The sequence below is a fragment of the Botryllus schlosseri genome, chromosome 9 (genome assembly GCF_051294905.1).
Source record: "Botryllus schlosseri isolate E-star chromosome 9, Bs_hap1, whole genome shotgun sequence".
In the NCBI taxonomy this organism is placed as follows: domain Eukaryota; kingdom Metazoa; phylum Chordata; class Ascidiacea; order Stolidobranchia; family Styelidae; genus Botryllus; species Botryllus schlosseri.
In genome coordinates this window covers 14,807,002-14,828,605 of record NC_137244.1, presented here as the reverse complement: position 1 = coordinate 14,828,605, position 21,604 = coordinate 14,807,002, and the positions used below count along the sequence as shown (strand labels likewise).

At 40.9% G+C, this 21,604-nt stretch overlaps 1 protein-coding gene across 2 annotated transcripts in view; it reads right to left on the bottom strand.

Annotated features, from left to right (window-relative positions):
- LOC145446731 (A disintegrin and metalloproteinase with thrombospondin motifs 7-like) overlaps window positions 1–21,213 on the bottom strand; it is a 55,629-nt gene extending 34,416 nt beyond the window's left edge. The window contains exons 1-6 of one of the 2 annotated variants that reach the window (XM_080325081.1): window positions 20,855–21,213; window positions 20,706–20,796; window positions 13,739–14,160; window positions 5,677–5,851; window positions 5,525–5,608; window positions 638–882 (exon numbers count right to left, since the gene is read on the bottom strand). In XM_080325081.1, coding sequence (XP_080181207.1) covers window positions 638–882; window positions 5,525–5,608; window positions 5,677–5,851; window positions 13,739–14,160; window positions 20,706–20,772 — 993 coding nt within the window. In that variant the 5' untranslated portion in view covers window positions 20,773–20,796; window positions 20,855–21,213. The remainder of the gene's footprint in view (window positions 1–637; window positions 883–5,524; window positions 5,609–5,676; window positions 5,852–13,738; window positions 14,161–20,705; window positions 20,797–20,854) is intronic. The other variant, XM_080325082.1, reaches the window with a different exon arrangement.
- Between the last annotated feature and the right edge of the window lie 391 nt (window positions 21,214–21,604).

The window sequence follows — 21,604 nt, the reverse complement described above, 5'->3', positions numbered from 1 at the left end:
TATATGTTTGCTGGTATATGATAAGTTATTATGGTCGTGAAATTGTCGTAGCAACTGGACCCACTTATCACGATAACTGAGAAGTTCGAAAATTGCACCCATTTGTACTTTGTAGTGTCCTTCCGATAAGTTATCGTAGGGCCCGGTCGCAAAGATGCAAACTGTGATTTGGAATGCAGCCACTTACGATCAAGTGCGTAAAGTTTGCGATCTTAGATACTTGGGGACTTTTACATCTTCATTTTCTACATCCACGGGAAGTAGTTTTTACATGTCTTGGGAATATAGAACTTATTGTCATTGAGTAAAAACATACGGCGTGACTTCTACTTCTACTTAAGGGATAACTACTGTTTACTTTGAGCGCCTCTGGCTCGGGGCATACGCGAGGATAAATGTAATCTGAGACAGACAAACCAGGATTCGAAGATTTTCGGGATCTTCGAATTTACAATTCTTGTGAAATCGAATTTGGATTAACATGTCTGACTACTCCCTGTGTCGGTTTTGTGTGACTTGACGTTGAATTCGCGTTACCAGAAGTCTCGAATTTGAACGTCATATATCAAGTCAATTTCGTAATTGAATATTAAGCTAAAACACAGAATAAGAAACAGCTTCGCAATGCTAATGTTACCATGTTAACGATTGTCAGCACGTATTTCTCAACTCCTCCGTGGTCGTTCGCGCCGTAGTAGTCGACCATTGTTTTGTCGGCCACGACCAGCATTTCGATAATTCTCTCCATGCTCACAGAGCGCTTCGACCGGCTTCTATCTGTGGAGTCACGCGAGTGATAACCCTTTGACCTTTCCGCTCGAGCGCGTCTTGACTCCCAACGACGACGACGGCTTATCAACTTGCGATATCGGCGACCGGAATCTGGGAATAGAATCATAGGACGGATGTTGGCATATATGTGTGTGATACTCGCAGGGGCGGTCAGTAGGGTGGTACTTCGACTTTTCGGAGCACTCAAATAGGTTTTGTGTATAGTAGCATTACTTACTCATGTGGTCATGATTTTAAACTGTGTCACTTCCACTTGATAGTGTTAAATTTTTCGTGGGTAGGCCTAGAATACTTCTGTTTATACTCACTAGGAGATCGCTACTTCTACTAAAACTTGAATAGAAATTTACAACTCTACTTCTACTTTTACTACTCGAGTACCCACGATGATTACTTTGACCCCGCCTGAACACTTGTCCAGTTACAAAATGAATTTGCAGTATTGCAGACAGCGTTTTCCCTCTGTACATGACAAGGTCCGGGCTAAATCAAGCACATGGCTGATTTTATATTCGATGGCGAGTGTCAGCCTTCGAGTTTAATTGAATGAGTATTCGAGTACCATCCAGGAAATACGTTGTATTTAATAAAATATCAAAAAGTTCAATTGCGTGTCTTTCATATGAGAGCAAGCGAAATAATACTTAACATATTTCATCATAAAGACCCCCGTATATTTTGCGGTTCGGAAACCTATAGTACATAAAATGCAGTCACCCGTGATAACACTAATGGTAAATTGGTCACTCAGTGGAAAATGCCACCTTCCCTTAACCGAGTGGGAGTTTAGCGTGCAGGAACCTCTCCATCGTTATTGACAAAGTACCCTGAAAGTCGAAGCCTGACCGATAACATAAGGGGGTTTAGGTTCCAAAAGGGTAGACAGTAGAATGTCAGTCGTCACGAAACATATTAATTTGGTCAATTGGTCAACTCGCTTGAATCATTTGGAATACTTCCAGATCCACCCCGTCTTAATCATTTCACAATTTACCTGGACTTCTCTATCAAACAAAGGATTAATATTATCATTAATAGGGATGGTGTGAACCTCTGAAAGGTTCAGGTTCGTGTGAACGCGAACCTTTTTGAAAGGTTCTGTGTGAACACGAACGTGAACCTCATGACGTCACGTGACGTCATATTGCTAATTCCAACCCTATCTTTCAATGAAGTGATAGCCTATATCAGCGTACACGATACCTAGCGACGACTCGGGCCACATCATGTCACAATGCAGAAGTACATGTTGGCGTTTTAAACGTCACTAAATGTTTCAACTGAGGCAATCAAAGGATATAATACTCCTATAAAATCAATATCTTCCGTCGCTTTGCCAACAATTTCGACGAGGACTTACCAGGGAATATAAGCTTACGCCTTAACGGTCTAGGCCAGACCGGACAATGTATTCGGCGTCTGAGTACATTGAGTACACTACATTGATATTGAGCTGAGTGTAAAACTGGTTTCTATACTTGCTACCGATATTACCCCATTAACAAGTTTTACAGCAGTAGACAACACCTCAATCACAAGGATTTGGTTCTCGTGATGCAGTAAAGATATGAAGTCAAGATTGCCCCGTACCCCTGCTAGCTTTTTTGCATCAGAAAACGATATCAATCTCATTGATTGGTTGAATATAAGCATCATTCGCTGACTACGTATTTCGCTCGTGATGTTGTGTGATCGCAGGTCAAACTCACAGCAGAGAGACACTAAATATTCACAAACGGAAAGCTGGATATTTCGAGTAAACTTTGTTACAAAGCAAGTAAAACTTTTGAGATTGTCAAGGTGCATGCTCGTTTATAGTGTTAATTCTTAATGCTGCCAGCGCCATGCATAGAGTGGCCCGCAGTTGAAATGCAAATAATATGAACCAAAGATGTTATAATGAAATGAAAATTGTAATATATGAAAAAGGTTCACAGTGCAGAACCTACCAAGGTTCTATTGTGAACGCGAACCTCTAAATTTCCGAGGTTCACACACAGAACGCGAACGTGAACCTCACGTTCACACCATCCCTAATCATTAATCATCATCACCATCACAAACAGCCAATCAGGTGACTTGGAAAAACGCCAATAGCTTTGAATATGGAAACAGGTGATACGCATCCCGAACAGAGTTGTAACGTTGCCGTGATTACAAACCACAGCCGAGTCCCCTTATCACCGCGGTTAGATTACGTAATGGCATCTTAAGACCTCCTTACAACACTCGCCGCCGAATAGCGTAATCGGTGCAAGGCTGGTTTGAAGACTTTACAAATATAGATCGTGAGAATTTGAACCGAAAGTGAAGTAGCGTTGGTGCGCGCGTTCGTTTGCCGAAAGATCACAAGGGTTGAGCGGTGCTTTGCTCGGCTTATCTAACTTTAGACGTGGTCTTGAAAGAGACCGCTGCAAACCTGCCAATGTGAGCTAATCAAGTCCATAGTGTCTGTCAATCGTTCATTACGCAATCGCGTTACACTAGGCAGATCCGGTAAACTGAGTAGCTGATTAACACAGATGCTACGCAGTACGGGGATGGTGTAACTGTAAACCCTTAAAACGTTCTCCTTCGTAGGAACATGAACCTGTATAAAAGCTTCGACGTGAACACGGACATGAAATCATTTGACGTCACAATGTTAATCTTAAGATATCGCAGGAGTATAGTAGGCTACTCTGGGTACGCTTGGTGACATTCGAAATATGCTACTCATGACGATGTGACCGAAGCGAATTGCCTTATCTCGATCTCGTACAACTTGTTATTAAATTCTAATAGGTCTTGGTTCGGTTTTCGGCACACAAGAGCCCCTTCCTCGCACCCAGTGTTATTGCGCAGATTGGAGATTCTTTGGTGCCCGGGAGCAATTCTTCGCCACTCAACACCATTTGCGGGTGCATCAGTTACAGTTCACTCTATTACACGATAAAATAGGCTTATGATCTTGATCGAGCCCATTTCCAGGTCAAGTCAGCCAATTTATTATTTACAACCGGGATTACATGACATTTCAAATCAGATTCGCTGGAAACAGTCTGAATTTGACGATACATAAATTTATCTTAGATTCGGTTGAATTTCATCTCTCACTATAACCGTGATGAAACGAATGATAGGAAGTTTGTTCAGGGAATTTTATTCAAAACTATTATGATTGCTGTAAAATTATGATGGTTCGCTTAATTTTCGGTGTAGCACCTACTGAGGGTCGTTTGCGAACGTGAACCTCTGATTTTCAGTATTCAAACCAACCAGCATGGACATAAACCGAACCGAATCATAAAATAGCCAAACCAAGACCGTGGGAAGTGAGTGTGTACTAGCTATTAGGGACGATACGAACCGGGCTTTTATAGGTACTTATTGCAAAACCTGGTGAGACTTCATAAATATAAATTAGAACGATCTTCTAGTTTATGCGCGTTTTCATCTAATTCCTCTCATTCGATATGTGCTTGGATTTTGCTGACTAGAAAACAATAAATTCTACCATCTTCGTAATTTGCTGGCGGAATAAAGCCGTGTATTTCTTGCCCGCGCCCCGTTCGTAATTCATATAGTCTATTATTGTAGAGCTGTATGTAGATTGGAAACTATGACTTCAGACTTTACGATTGGCGTGTTAACCAACTCTGTGGTAAGAGCAGCCTGTATAGCGCCAGTATACATATTATTTCGTTACCGGTAAGTAGCTTCAGAATTACTGTAGTGTACACTGTGTACAGTGTACCTGTACACTCTGGAAAGAACCAGCGTCAAGATGAATTTCCTGAAGGCATCATTTTATCGTTGTTAACAGCCCAACATTTATTCACAAATATTTGAAGTCCAGATATCCTGTATTTAAATATATTGTTTCCATAAGCTACGCCACAAGGCTTATCGTTTTTATAGATATATATTCCCGATGCATGGAATAGCAAGCAATGTCGTACGAACAGTCATCGGTGAACTGAGCATAGCAATATGAATATAAGCACTAAGCAACATTTGGCGTGGGAACGTACTAATTATGATTATTTGAAGAGCATGACGCATATACTTGAGTGTCAAGACGAAATGAGCTATTTACCGGAGTCGTCTTTGGTTTAAAGGGCCTATATTCCAGAAAAAATACGCTAATACAAAATTGCAACGCCAGTACCGCACACGCCAGTAAACTTTGCGCTAATTCCGGCCTTTTGATCTACTGAACCCTCATCCCTAAATAAACTTCCCGAGAGGTATTGCTTTAATGCTATTTTAGTTGTTGCGATTGTTGCGAACCACCGACTGATATCCTTTGGGGTTACGAGCGCGCGCGCCGTGCGTCAATGAATCTCAAACGTTGATGTGCTGACTGAATAGAAGAGGTATATTTGCATATTTCTGAGTATCGTGGCCCAACTAGACAAAAAGTCGAAAGCAATAGTCACAAAGGACTCGGGTTTCGTAACTCAAACCTTCGAGAAGAAATTGTGTTCCGGGCGTCATATTTTGTGGTCGCAGCAGTATCACGAACTGTTTCGTTCCTCCCTACCTTCCTATACCAAGACATGGCTACTGTCTATTAGTATCAAGTATACTGTAATATACGTATGACAGATGGTATCTACAGGGCACAAGATATATAAATAATCTATAAAACGAAATACGCTTGGTAGAAACCAGGTTATGGCCCTTCGAATATATCGTGAACTCATACTAATTTTCCAGCACGCCAGACGGAATGTAGAGTGACACATACCCATAACACCGCAATAGTCTTTAGATAAATCCTCTCCGAAATAAAGTGATTCACGTTTAGACGTTGTAGCGTGTCGCACATCGCCTGAACATAACCCAACAGATAGACATCATTGTCCGCGCCATGCCAGGCATCGCACAATCGCGTCGAACCAGGTTTGCCTTTTTTCGGAGCGGCCATGTCCAGCATAGGCGCCGCCTTGTTAACAAACTTCGTCACTTCATGTCGATATATCCTGTGCGGTTGCGTTGTGTCGTCAGCCTGGTCGCCTTGCGATTCCACCGGTTCCAACAGGAAATCGCCATCGGCCGTGCTGATAAAACCTGTCTGAAGTGAAGCAACGTGATAGGAAATCCGCGTCATTAGCGATGTTACCTACACACCGGCTGGGCTATTTGTGGACGGCGTGGGATCAAAGGGGAATTGGGGCTTTTTTGAGCGGTCACCATACACGCGCTTTTAGGAAAAGCAACGGAACTGCTCCGTGTGCTTATTAGGAATGGATAATTTCTTGGCGATGATAGATTTCCGATAACGGCGATGTTAGTTATTGCGCCGTGCAACAAAAGCACGAATATCAATCGACCATCGAGTCTAGGTGCACCACTGGTCACAGACTGTTTCTCACACACGTTATAGTATCTCTAATAAGGTAATGATACATTATTGGTCTATATTGTGCTTATTTCCTGTTGTCCAATTTCCTGGGTTCAAAAGTAGGAACCGATGAAATGACGTAACGGTTCTGGTGAATGACAGCATCATCATTATATATCGAGTTCCGGAAATCGAATCATTATCCACAGAAAACTGTAATGTATTGTATACTCAGAGGTGGTGAAAGTCGTTGCTACTCAAGTAGAAGCAGAAGTAACGCCTCAAATTTTACTGAATTACCAGTAAAGGCATCGATTTCGAAACTATTCCAAGTGGAAGCGAAAAGTAAACGGCCTGAAATGGGGTCAAGTCATTAGCATCAGTAAGTAGATTTGGTCGATGGGTCGCATGCTTTTAGCACCAATTGCTTTCGAAATTGCAATATGAATTAGTTTCTGTGATTAATAATTAGTTTCAGTGATACGGGAGTCATTTCACGCAGTTTTCATGGCAGTTTCATACATGAAAGTGATAAAGACTGATGTCAAATGTACTTTTTACTTTTAAAAAACAAAATTGTAAAACAAAAGGTTCAAGTAAAAGTTGAGGTATAGTATACAAACGTAACGACTTGATTAAGCGGTGAGAGTTAGCAAAAGCTCCGAAAAAGCAGAGTCACTTCGATACTGACCACTCTGTATATACCAAGAAAGTCAACCTGGCGAATCTAGCAAGAACGCGGATTGATATCAAACTCAATTTCGCATGGCAGATTTGGCACACGTTGAGACTTTTGCGCAAATATTTTCGGTCAACAATGACGCGGCCGGCGGCGGCGTGTTAATTCAATTGTGAAACGTTGCTTCATATGGAGGCCGGGCTGCAATGTTGGAATCCATTAGCATCACGCATCAGCATGAAATTGTATTTCCGCGAGAACGTCTACATTTACTGCCATTGGGTGATCTCTGTCACTCCACTCGCGAAACCCAATGGACGAACTTGCTGCATGAAATCTTAGCAGCTCTGCTGCATTATAATGCGAGAGGTGACAAGTCTTTCAGCGTTCGCGAAGTCACACAGTTCCGGAAACCGCGTCCGTCTCGGCCGCCCGTTATTACACAACCAGTTGCGGTCAGTAAGTTTGTATCTAGCCAAACTTTTAATCATCTTCCAATCGACGTTAAGCTTCGCTTGAGACAGCTGATACCACTTCTGACAGATTCGGATTCAAATCAGGAACCCAACGAGACCGACTTTAAACAACGGCCGCTGGAGTGAGTTTGAATGTTTTGATCCACGCTAACTTTGAAACAACCAAATAGGCTCCTTCACGGCGTGTTCTTATTGTGAGAAACGAGATTTATGAATACTAAACGAAAACTGAACAAGTCTAGATAGCATGATTCGTTAAGTCTCGGGGCAATCAGTATTCTACAAGTCGACAGCTGGTTTCTATTTCTCTGATTATATTGTGCTTGGTGCTTATGTTTGAGACCAATTTATGTAGCGAAATAGCAACTTCCATCGTCCGTAAAGACTTGGCGGAATACCGGAATCTTCAAGTATGCAACGCCAGGGCTATCTAGATACACAGAGAAATCATAACATAAAACACGTCCACGTCGTCCAGCCGTCCACAAGAGTTGGATCATTCCCTTCGAGTGAATATCAATCACCCTCGCGGGCACTTTAGGAAAGGTAACTCGATTAGGATAAGGAGAATTAGAATTAGCAATTGATATTATTGCCTGCAGTCCATCACTGGGTTTATTATAGCGAAACCCGCTGTGGATTTTGCACAAATTACTATGTACCATGTTTTATTAGCCATTGCCTGCAATGAATGCTAAATCAATACTCTAAATTGGAAGTTTGGAGACGGATGAGCAATTTGATTACGTCAAAATTCTATTGCATCATGACGACGCGTTCACAAAAATTGAAACTTCAAATTTGAACTACGCAACACTACCTTCATGCCAGAGGGATCTGATGCACCCCGCGTACAACGATTGTAATACCGAGTACGAATTTTCCGCGTCTCTCATATACTCGTAATTTCTTCTTTGTTATAGCGATTCAATTTGGCTTTGTGCGTCGAGTTTACGGTTAACGTCCGTTGAAATTTGATTTCATTTTATTGAGGATACGTACTTCAAAGGCGGCTTATACTTAAATATAGATCGAATACTGTGGGTATCAAACTGGCATTAATCTCCGTATCCTGTTTAGGTCACGGTCATGGTCCTCAGCCGTGATAGTAAGTTGGCCTTCTCGATCGCGTCGAGGCAGGGGGCCGACATGTCGGCGTATAGAGGGCGGTTCTCACGATACATATACGCGCAGGCCTAATCATCTTCTATCGAATTCCCCAGAGCGTGATTAGCCGATGATGATTTATCGCACCAATAATATTTCGATTCTGCTCACGGTGTATATGCAATGGAGCCAACCGCCATCGTTTCCATGAAATTAACATCGCTATTTGATTATGGGCAAAGCACTATTCAGAGATAGTCAGTAACGAAGTGCATTCTGGAGTACTGAAGAAGGCTTCGCCTAATTCCAGTATTTATACAAGTAGTTATGTTTTTAAACTACTTACACTTATTCCCGAACCCTAACGTAACAAAGCTGTTACAATTTGGATTTTTATAAGTAGAGAATAGTTTAAGAATAATTTAATCAGTTTGCATCACTTGAATGCCCGTAGCAACTGGACGAAATAGCACCTTATCGTGGAATGATTGACATGTGATATATTTTCGAAGTTGAACCCATTTGAGCGCCATTCATTAGTCGTTTTGCGTTCGAATAAAACAACTTGCTATTTTCAAAGCATCGACCTCCTCTAACTACTTTGATCACTTCTTGTTCCACGCACCTTAAAAGGCGCATACACTTGCATCACATGCCCAAACACGCCCGATGTCCCAATCATGAACGTGGATTATGATTTTTGTGGCATAGATTTGTGCCTTGCCATACGTGGCATGGTCATGGTCATTGGTCAATACTCCAATAGTGAAAAATTTTCGCGCTATATTCTGTTCGCATGCGTTTTATTGGGGATAAGCGAAAAAGTTGCATACATGGCGTCGGCGATGATGGTATATACCTCTGGTTGAACTATTTTGAATATGCGCAAATTCGCGGAATGTACATGGGAAGTTGTATGATTACAAGTTATTGGAGTCATGAGTCTTTTTCAAAAGGGCTCAATATCCATTTATGATTTGAAATCGCGCGGAAACGAATTTTACAGCAAGGAGTTCCAATAGTGGCGCACCCGTCCGCCGCACCACAGTTTCTGTTTGATTAACCTTATCCATACTACGACTCATATTGGTCAAGCTAAATGCGGCGAGTTGGAAAACAAATTCCATCTGCGTTGTCGCGTCGGGAGAGTCGTCCGAATATCAAACACCGTCTTAAAGCGCGTCGAGAGCTCGAGAAAACGGCGATAAAATGCGACAAATGTAGATTGGAATAAATATCTTTATCTCGCCGGTTGATTCGAGTGTGCGGTCAATATTTGTCGACCGGCGTTTTCAGAGTGTTAGACGCCATTGTCGCTTTACACATTCAAGATTGCATGAAGATTATTCCTAATCATCATTTCATATGTTTGCGGTCTACATCTGCATGACTGAGGGGCGTGCCCGCGCTCTGCTATGGATTAATCGCACCGCCACGTGTGCAACGTAAAATTGTACAATGATTGTACAATGTACAATGTACATTTGTACATACACGGACTGGCGCCAGCACGTGCTTCGTAGTTCCCAAGTCATAGTTTCATGCGTCGACATACATGCACAAATACACGAAGAGAATAAGATTTCCGAGCAGTTGTGATATTACGATGCTGGCTGTCAGAACGAAACATTCACTTCAAGTATTGATAGTTTGTGCTCGACTGGAAGCATGTTAATTTTGACATGTAGACTTGTAAAATCAGGAAAATATATTAGGGATGGTGTGAACGTGAGGTTCACGTTCGTGTTCTGTGTGTGAACCTAGGAAATTTAGAGGTTCACGTTCACAACAGAACCTTGGTAGGTTCTGCACTGTGAACCTTTTTCATATATTACAATTTTCACTTCATTGTGACATCTTCCGTTCACATTTATTGCATTTCAACTACGGGCTACGCTATTCATGGCGCTGGCAGTATAAAAATCTACAGTAAACGAGCATGCACCTTGACAATCTCAAAAGTTTTACTTGCTTTGTTACAAAAGTTTGCTCGAAATATCCAGCTTAATTACCGTTTGTGAACATTTAGTGACTCTCTGCTGTGAGCTTGACCCGCAATCACACAACATCACGAGCAAAATGCGTAGTCAGCAATGATGCTTACTCGAACAATCAATGAGATTGATATCGTTTACTGATGTAAAAAATCTAGCCGGGTTCGGGGTCAATCTTGACTTCATAGGTTCACTGTATCATTAAAACCAGATCCGTACGATTGAGGTGTTGGCTACTGCTCTATAACTTGTTAATGGATTAAAATCGGTAGCAAGTATAGAAACCCGTTTTACACTCTGCTCAATATCAATGTAGCAATACTCAGACGCCGAATACATTGTCCGGCCTGGGCTGGACCGTTAAGGCGTAAGCTTTTATTCCCTGGTAAGTCCTCGTCGAAATTGTTGGCTAAGCGACGGAAAATATTGATTTTATGGGATGATTATATCCTCTGATAGCCTCAGTTGATACATTTAGCGACGTTTAAAACGCCAATATGTACCTCATCATTGTGGCATTATGTGGCCCGAGTCGTCACTAGGTATCGTGTACAGTGACTGTACACTGTACAAGTGTACATTGATATAGGCTATCACTTCACTGAAAGATAGGATTGGAATTAGCAATATGACGTCACGTGACGTCATGAGGTTCACGTTCGCGTTCAAACAGAACCTTTCAAAAAAGTTCGCGTTCACACGAACCTGAACCTTTCAGAGGTTCACACCATCCCTAGAAAATATACACATAATTTATTTACTTGAAGTTTGCGGTATGACCAAGACTGGGAGGTAGATGACACGGGGTGATCATTAATATTCACAGAACATGTTAATGGCACTGTATGCGGTGTGATCATGTCATGTTTGACTCAAACTATTATAAATTATATCCTTTTTAAATATCCCTATGCCACATCAGTCGGCATTTACTTCTTTCGTGCTCTGATTTCTAAACAGGGCATAACCAGATTAGAAATTTGACCTCGTTCTCTCAGTTAGTAATGAAACGGCGATATAGCTAATGTGCCACCATCTATATACGATTCTATCAGAGGCGTAGGACAATAGAACAGTCACATCTTGAAAATATTTGATAATTTTATAAACTACACAATTATATATAAATATATATACATTACATCACGCCACAACCCTGTTTGTGTTGACGTCTAATGGCAAACGTTATAAATGTAAATGCTGACAGATGAACGTTAGGTCGGTCGAAAACTAGTCTGTTAGCACAATAGTTATTACCGCTGATCTCGTGGCATATATAGTTTTACGACTGCACGGTGCACATTGCAAAACTAAAATCTAACGTAAAACATCTAATTTATAGGCGTATGAGTGTTGAAGGTAAACCCAGCGTCGTCACGTTCGCCTATAGTACGGACGCAAACTTGCGTCATTCACAGATAAAGCGACGCCAGTCTGCAAACGTACCGGTAACTTCGCACCGGAATGGGTTTGACGATCGGGAATCGCGACCCAATATTGGTGTTTAACACAAACATGCCATGTTGGCACAATCTACACATGTGAAAATAAAGAAAAGTACAAAGTCACAAGGGTACGTGAGAGGCGAGAATAGAGTCCTCCGTCCACGTCACTCTTATACAGCTTGGGTAAAATTCTAGTTGTCCTATTAGTCGAATTAGAGCGAAATAGAAGTAATCTAATCTAATTCGTGAAACGTTTCTATGCTCTAATTTTAATTCTAATCTAATTCGTGAAACGTTTCTATGCTCTAATTTTAATTCTAATCTAATTTCTGAAAATGCTAAAGGAGTACTGTATATAGTGCAAAACGAGCCAAGCTTGCTGCACACAGACATTTGCCATTCTTATGTGAATATTAACTCTGATTTGATACGAACTGAACGTGACTCAATTTCGAAGTTTTCGCTAATTCAGTTGTTCGAAGTCTAATCTAAAGTGCAAAAAATCAGTAACTCTATTTCTAATGGGTCATTTCTGTAGCACTGATCGAGGGTTTATATCTGTGCATTGGTGCAGAGGTATACGGAATACCGGTATAGACCGAAATTTGAAAATATCGCCCATGGTATCGCAAAAGGGGTTGCTATATCGGGAAGACAGTATTGCCGTCCGGGATTGATTCTATGACATCGAATTGAAACTGATATTCATAATATCACATACCAATCCATGACGCTTGCGCTGATCTCTATACTCCTAGGCAGATTGATGTTTTAATGGTGTTGTCTTAATTATAAATATACTTCTCGCCTTAGTATTCTCAGCATCATTTTGACGCGCTAATCACAAACACACACACAATATGAAGGAGTTTCACAAGCCCAATCTTTATGTTGTTAGGTGACTGCGGATAAGATTTGGCGATGTTAATAAATCTCCTACTGAACACAGAAACACTGAGCCATGTGGGCATCTATATAATACAACTTTATTGAAAATTTATTGAAAGTGCTGTACAAAGGCGATAATCGACATATTGTATTTTCAGTCAAATAAAACAACAACAACGTAACACAAACGAGAAGCGGAGCAGTCAAGCTGATGCAGTTATTCAAATTGGCCGGTATCGGATTAATACCAGTCTATTTCCCTATCACTTTTGTAAATCACATTCCTATGTCGCAGTCGGATCATACAACGAATCATGGATGCTGATTCACCATCAACGACAAATCAAATACAGGCAAAACCAATGTCTGACCCCGGTCTGAAAATTATAAAACGCAACTATTTCGAGATGAGATAACCGAAGGCCAAAGAGATCCCAGAATATTCAGTTACTACTGATCAGATTATTGCCTAAACGGTAGGCGTCTAGCTTCGTGCTCGATTGTTTTTGTTTTTGTTGTTGTTGCTTTAGTAGTTATGGTGTTTCGGCTACTTGTTCATTTTACAACAGGCCGATTTTCTACAATGATTCTGCCGTCTTTCCACACGGCCCGATGTCGTCTTATAGGATTTGTAAGGCACCGCTTACGCGAATCAAGTGACAAGGAGGACTCTAGTCTAGATCAACCTCCAACACGTAGGTGATTGCATAGTATACCTATATGTTTAAATTATTTCTGTACAAATAAGTCACAACCGCGAGATTGACACGGGCCAACGGGACGTGAGTCGTATACAATCCAATGTTATTAAGGGTACAGGTGAACAATCGCAGGGAAAACGCCCCGCCAACCTCGCGCTCCCACGCCGTCAAATCACAACACCCTCGAATTGTATACAGAACTCGCACATGGTCGTTGATTACCGACAATGGATATTGATTAAGGTCCCGGATGTTCCGATCTCAAGAGGCGTGAATTCGTTTACTTAACGGGTAACAACTGTAAAACAAAACAAAACCAATACTCACCAGTCCATGACAGGTTGAAAGCGCCACCTTCGAATCTGGATGGCCAGCCACCTGTCCACGGAAGTGACAAGACCACTTCGAGCCCGGCGTAAAGGAAGAGAAAGGCTTCTCGCTGCGGTTCTTGTCGAATCGCTCCACCACAAAGTTTTCAGCTACGAGATCCCCATTCTCGGTTAGATTCAAAGTTAAGTCCTGTCCTTTGACGGGGAGCTTGTATAATACTCTTCTGTTTTTGCGAAAGTTTTGCTCTAAATCACGCTTTCTGCGAAGGTTACTTCTCGTTGTGAGAAAGTTCAAGTTGTTGGACATGAAGTTTCCGTTCGTATCCAGTCGGGTTGGATGCACGATTTCGGCGGTACTGGCGTCGGTAGGATCTTGAACAAATGGCGTATAGCTTCCGAGGCCTGCAAGGTTATAGTTGGCTGTAACATCAATAAAGTAATGTCGGATTCGCACGGCCAAGCTGTCACAAAATGGACTATTTTTGCTACAGAACTGAGCAACTGAATATTGCTATGTCAGATATTGACCTTACAGTCGACCTTTGATGTGTATTTATTTATCAGTTGAACTCATTTCAGTCACGTTTTGTTTTCAGCTACATTCATTCGAAGAGCTATATCACGTTGCTGGATCGCCCGGTTAAACAGGATTGATATCATGGAAATGTATTTGATGTAACATCTGCTACACCATAAGACCATCACATAGCCTATGATTTAATGTGGGTATACATGAATAATAGATGACCGTGACCGCATATGACTACTATGCACCCTTGAAGAGGGTCTCTCGCGTGCGTCGAATTTGTATATAAATGAGTCTGGACCATATCGAAACGGCCAAGGTGATATTTGATACGTCAACCCGAAGTAATAATTGAAATATCCTTTCCAAAAATCGCAGTGTCTGATAATGTTTCGATAATTTTTTACTGTCGCGCCATTTGGTGACGGAATATACTGACCATTGTAGTGCCTCTGCAAGTCAATACTTCAGTACACGTTGACCAGATCAACTCGATTGTAAGCCGTGTCATATTTAACGTCTTCACTAAAAACTTTTATCAACCAGGGAAAAGACACCGGTATTGTCGGTATGATTTCATTTGATAACAATGCGTTTGCACTCTGCATATATGCTGTACGCCTATAGTACTATAGTACGCCTATATGATATTGATATCGTTGCTGCTGCTCTATTATAGAGATAAACTGTCATGTTTTACGAGTGTGACCATTTCGCATGTCTGTTGATTCTTTTCGTGGTTACAAGTGGCAACGTCAATCGGTCATACTGCAGACCCGACATTATGTCAACCAGTTGTGATATAAACAAGAAGTGACCGAGAAATGTTTCGTATTAACGTTTATGACGTGGTTAGAGAATTTTAAAATCACGACAAACGATAAGACGGCTCGACGTAGCACATAATTTAAATTTTTCAGCAATGTGCTATACCTTTTTTCAAGTCTGTGGATAAAAATGAGAAGTTAACGACGTTTATTCTATATTATCTGTCGTATTCTACACACATCTAAGTAATAATATGCAAATACGTTGATATTTGTCTAACCTACACGTATGCTGAGATTAATGTTACGTTCAAAACATTGATCAAAATACACCAATTTTGCACTTTTCCAGTGTTCAATAAAAGGCAATGATCTTATTAGATTCGGAACCATTTTCATATAATAGATCCAATTCTCTGGTGGGCCATGCAGAATGTAGAAATTCTTTTCATTCGCTCGTGAAAAGCAAATTTCATTCATCCGCCTGACGACATCAATTGAAGATCTTATAGAACTTCAATACACGACTGAATAGTATATTCATAATGAAATAAACCCGAATACTTTCGGCTGATACTCGTCAGGGCTAATCGTCAGAAACTATAGTAGAGCATTGTAAATATTATTGTATATCAGCCGAAAATACTAGGGTATATTTCAGTATGAATATACTATTCAATACGATGGCAATTCGCAAATATCTAAAACATGCACGATACCTACGATACCTGTGTAGTGTGTAGTGTGTAGCTACTGTGTACGCAACCCGATGGATATTTCACCCAATTGCTGTTGAGCCAATTCCGCTTGAATTGGGTACGATTCTATATAGTTACTAATCCAAATTTTAACCATGGCGGGAATATAGCAAGTTGGAAAGTAACCATTCTCTAGTTCAGAGTCTCAGTTCCACGGTCTGCGGTTAGGGTCATAGCCTTTTTTTAGCTCTCGCACATCTAACATTTCAAAATGAATTTAGCGGACCACTGTTCGAGATAAATCAAGGTACACGTCGAGTCAATCAAATCATATCGCTTTGATATTAATAATTAGGTTACTGATTTTTATTCACGCAAGGCAAAACTATAACGTCACATCGTAATACCAGAGGGAACGGCCTTTAACGCAGCTACGTAATCCTCAGCTGAGGACCATAAGAGGATTTGTACCTAAATACAATCACAAAGCAGGGTCGGGTTCGTCCCAGTTCGAAAAAGAACTGTAATGAATGCCATATGTAAAGAAGGCCCTCAATATAGTACAGTCTAAGCCGATACTGATAAAAAGTTTTTCTAAGAATACTCATGTCCGGCATTCTTGCGCTGTAGTAATCCTTGTCGAGTGAAAGTCAAAACCAATAACTATACCAGTTGAAGATCGTAACGTGTAATAGAAGTGTGTTACGCTAGGTCCTTGAGGTAAACATTGTGGCAATGTCAAGAAGTATTGGCTACTTCATGTTTTATTTGTCATGATTTGCGGTGTGTCGTTTATTCATCACAAACACATTAGGCGAAACACTATTTGCCTTGACTGCCAAGTGCTGATGTCTTCCGGGCAAAATTTTCCATGTAGGCTACGTTGAACGAAAAATAAGTTCAACGTGAAAAGAAAATTGTAGCTATCTAACTAAAGAATAAATATATGAGCAATTACTGACATTCGGTGATATGACGTATTCAAATATCTGCGTTTTCTGCACTAGGAGCCAAGGATTTGATCAATCGTGACTTTGAGATTATTAGTTTTAATTTTTATTTGATTTGAGAAAAGGTTTACTTCGATATAAATGGCTCTGTGTAATATCATTTTATTGATCATTTGTCGCGAGCCGCGAGGCCTTATTAACCACGATACATTCCTCTAATAATTTGAAATGGATGTTGTAGAATGCCACTCTTTGCGCTATTCGTGAATTTGGCTACATAACTCAGTATACATTTGAGCAGTACTGTAGTACTGGTACACAAGTATCCATCCCCAGATCAAAGACGAAAGAGATCTGTTTCTGAACGTTAAAGAATTGCGTGGATTCGGGCTTACGGTCCTTTTATGGGCGATTTTGTGTCTATCCAAGTACACTGCAGTAAAGATATGCTTATACAATGAAATGCACTAGTGACTGCCAGCTCGCAACACTATATAGAGATTCCGTAGCTTGGCTAATATTCGGCAAAGGCACTAGTCATTACTATGCGTAATTGCACTTCATATGCTGTCAATGCGGATGAACAGAAAGATAGACGATTCCACTCCACAGTACAGGTACCGGGTCTCGGCTCCGCCAAGTTGCTATGTGTTTACTGTTTATCTGTACCTCTCAACGCCGATCCCGCTGTCGAATGTGGACACAACCTTATCAGAGCAAAAACCGTGAACTTTATCAAATGCCCTTCCGTGACGCATAAGCTGTAAGCCCTACAAATAGTCGATACATGCTATTGGTATTGTCATGATAATAATGAGACTAAACGCTAAACGGACTCGTTGACAAACTTCGGGATGTGCACGACACATCAGTAAATTTTGGCTTTTTCCAGAAATTATATACCCGTCACGTGTTATTGCAGATTTTCAGTCATTAGTAGGGCTATTTGTTAAGTTATTCTTAATTCCAGCATCATTTACTGTCTTGGTTTAATTCAGGGTTAATTAGTTCAAAAATGCCGTGAATCCTGATATAGTATTACTGCATTAGGAGTCAATGTCTTTACAACACTGCGCCCTTAGATTAGCGGTGCAACTGACAATGTCGACTGCAGAGCAGGGGTGTTAACTCAACTGGCGTCGCGGACCGGATCGAAACCTTTTAATCGCTTGTGGGCCGAACCAGTGAAATATTCCAATATTTTACGTCAACATCCATGCTACTGGATGCCAGGGTTTTGCACTTTAATACCAAGCATATGCACATAATGGTATATTATATTGTTTTAAGGATCATATGGGCTCTATTCTAGAAACACATCGCAAACAACGTAATTGGCAAAAATGCGATGTTTAGTCGATTGACAACAGTTATAAACCGCTAAAACAGTGGCTCTAACGACGATATCAGTTGGCATATATGCTCCATTTGTCTTAGTGCTAATCTGGCGTTAGCCCTGCGTGTATACGCTGTAATGAATACAGGAGATTCAACTGTAAACACCGGCGTTGAAATTTAGTTTATTTGTTAATAAGTCGCGATTCGGGTTTCTCTGGAGATCGGGGACCTTTCGAGTCAGAGCAGTGATACAGCAGTGCGACCACAGATACTTAAATTATCTTTTTGCGTGACTATTATATTTCCATGTAACGCGAATGTAACGGTTTCGCATTGGCGTTTCTCGTCTGTGAATACCTACTTTTTCGTTCATTTTACCATAAATTTGTGAACTCAGCGTGCACTTTTTTGCCTTCTCTGAATTGGGTGCCAATGTCACCGACTTTTTCCTAGTGGTGACTAGAGTGAGATCACAGCTCTGCTGTTGGAAGGCCATAGAGATTATTCGATGGAAGTTTATTTACTAAAATTTTCACATTTGTTGGAAACGAATGGATAACACAAGACTTTTGCAATCTACTCAGAATCGGTTCGCAATCCGGATGAAATTGTCTGTCGGACCGGAAGCGGCACGCGGGCCGTATGTTTGACACCCCTGCTGTAGGGGTTACAATGTTGAGTAAGCGTTAATATATTTGATGGACTGTCAATAAGAATTACCGAAACAGCAGCTATGCTCATCTCAATCCAGTATCTAATATGCAGCAATTGCAGCATTTATCGTGAGTCAATGACCACCACATGCATATCTACTCGATTTGGTAACCAAGGAATTTCTAGACCTAGAGACTGGTTTCAATGCCTCCTGTGTGATTTAGTCAAAAACAAGCCCTTCTTATATTATATCTGGTGGATATAGTTCGGCGTGCTGTTATGCGATTAGACAAACAATTTGAACTTGACACACAAAAGGGAGCGGGCGATAAGCTTGTTAGAATTATGATTTTAGATGCTTACGTCATGTCGTGAAGCCCTTAATTCAATTAACCGTATCTTGGGGGTCAACTTACAAAGATCGGATGTTGGGCTCTTCTGCCTGCGTATTATCCCTCGCAAGGTGATGTCATATCGCTCAGAATTACTTTAATCGAAGCGATGTAGCCTACGCAAGACGTGAGAGGACATGGGCCAATAGAGAACTCCGAATGATAAAGAGTGGTGTAGGCTAGTCAGCAGGATGAAGAGCAATGCTATCGCTGTAGCTACGGCTATTATTTTACACAAGTTAGCATTTTTGTACTACACATAGACTAAATCCTGAGAAAATCAAAGTTTTGTTACAATTAATAGGCTAAACGACGTTTCACGGTTGCGATGTGGCGTTCTGGTATACTGGCAATGTAATATTCGCGATCGCACGTTTCGCTTCCGTCCAATACTATATTCGATATCATTTGTAAATAAATAATGTGAATTCGTCGGAAACAGCTGAAGTCATGCCCGCGTACTAATTAATATATGCCGACACCCATATTGAACGAATGCCACACTTTATCGGTATAGATATCAGATAATGCCCGATGTTGCGAATGGTAAGTCACCATGACTTCAACAGGTTTATGGTATAATCCCGAATTATGATAGGGTTAGGATACCTTTTTTTCTATTTACACATAATGCAATCCATCACTTTGGCAAGTGCACTCGTACAATGAAAAGACAATTAGACATACAACCCAAATGACCTTACCCATAATAATGAAGCAATGTTATTTAAATCTACTAATGGTGGGAAAAGACTGAAATTTCCAACGCCGAAGTATCTATTTCGGGATGAAAGATTCAAGAGTTCACAAGGTCACGGCGTGGCAACTATGAAGTTGATAACTCCCAGAGGGGTAAATGTTGCAAAGCTTTCATATGTCAAGATATCAATTAAGCTCGGGTGTCTTATCGTTCCCGTAGCGCTCTGAGATATCAAATCCTTCGAAATTCAAATTCACCAATGCTTGAAGCGAGGTTATGCGTGGCGTTGCATAAATGATAGCCTGCCCTCATGTAAACTTGTAAGTTAAAAGACGGCACCGACATAGGCGTAAAAGTACTAATTTGACCACGTATAATTCATCACATTCGATATTAAAGTTAGACTACGCAGTGCTCAAAACAGGTCAGAAACCAGACACGACGTATCATGAGTCACCGCTGCTGATCAAGTGGATATCTCTATTCCTGTAATTATTCCATTCAAATATACTTCAATTCTTGTTCAAACACGGCTCGTACTACATTACACTAAAACCTCGTATCTTAACGAGATTGTATCAAACTAAACTCCCACTCGAGTCTTGATTAACAAACTGAATTGGCTGACTTCAGCATGAATGTGAAGTCGAATTTAAACATTTCTAACGATGATAATTAGGATCAAGGTGGAGTTTGCATTGTGCAGATATTTAGTAACAGTTCCCAAGCGCGTTATTGCAGCCAAGAAGAGGCTCCTCAATCGGTGTGGCGAACCCAAGGACATCTTAGGGTCAAGCACGTGCGGCCGCATGTAAAATTCCATGTTAGTACATGATACCACATACTTTCCTAATCGTAGTGGACAATGATCCCTATGTAAGCAAGATAAAAATAATCAGGGCCATCTAATTTCCATTAGCCTATGTATATGAAGTCTTACCTTCGGTGATAAATTTTACGATAAGTACAATAGAGAAGATATTCATCTGAAATGGCATTGCCGACATTGGATGATTTGGACATTTATGTTTCTAAACACAATACACAACGTTGCGTCAAATGATACTGAGATTAACTTGGAATTCTTACCTTGTGTCAATACGATCTTGGGATCGTGGTTACGCTTTCCACTTCTAGCTGGTTCGATAATTCCCTCCAAAAATGACCGTTTCGAGTAAGCTACCATGCGGCAAAAGTTCTTTGAGAGTCCCGATCCAGGAATTTGAAAATACCAGACGACCTGTCTCGTAGGTAGCTATATATCCCAGGTCGATTTGATTCAAAGAAAAGACTATTCTCGAGGATCGCACTTAATCGGAACTCTTGGAGCTGTCTTTGTTGGCCAACCGAAGTTCGACTTCATTTATCCGATCAGAGAAGCCTTATTATTCAGGTAGTTCCAGGACATCGTAAGAGACTTTTGCTAGAAAAATAAACGCACATAACAAATGGGTTATTAATCATCAGAAGCGCTGATTTCTCTTTGTTTCCCACTAGAAATAATCTAAAAGGCTTAAGTCGAATTATAAGGCTATGGGATTTTTGAGACTACAGTCGACACTTGCGCTGGTACATTCTACTAACCAGAGTTCCACAGATAATTTGGGTAGCTGAATTTTCTAGATTACCAGTCGGTTGTTTTATCTCGCTAAAGGCGGAGAGATATCCGATGGGCTTTGAGAGTACAGCAGCCCACATGAAGATTAACTGGAACGAGAGAGGGTATCATTTTCGGATTATTTCCCACAAGATTGTTTGAAACATGTCATAGGTTAGGGAAACGGGGATGTAATGGTGATAAGAGACACGCGAGCGTTCAGCGTGATCACGTGCAATTAA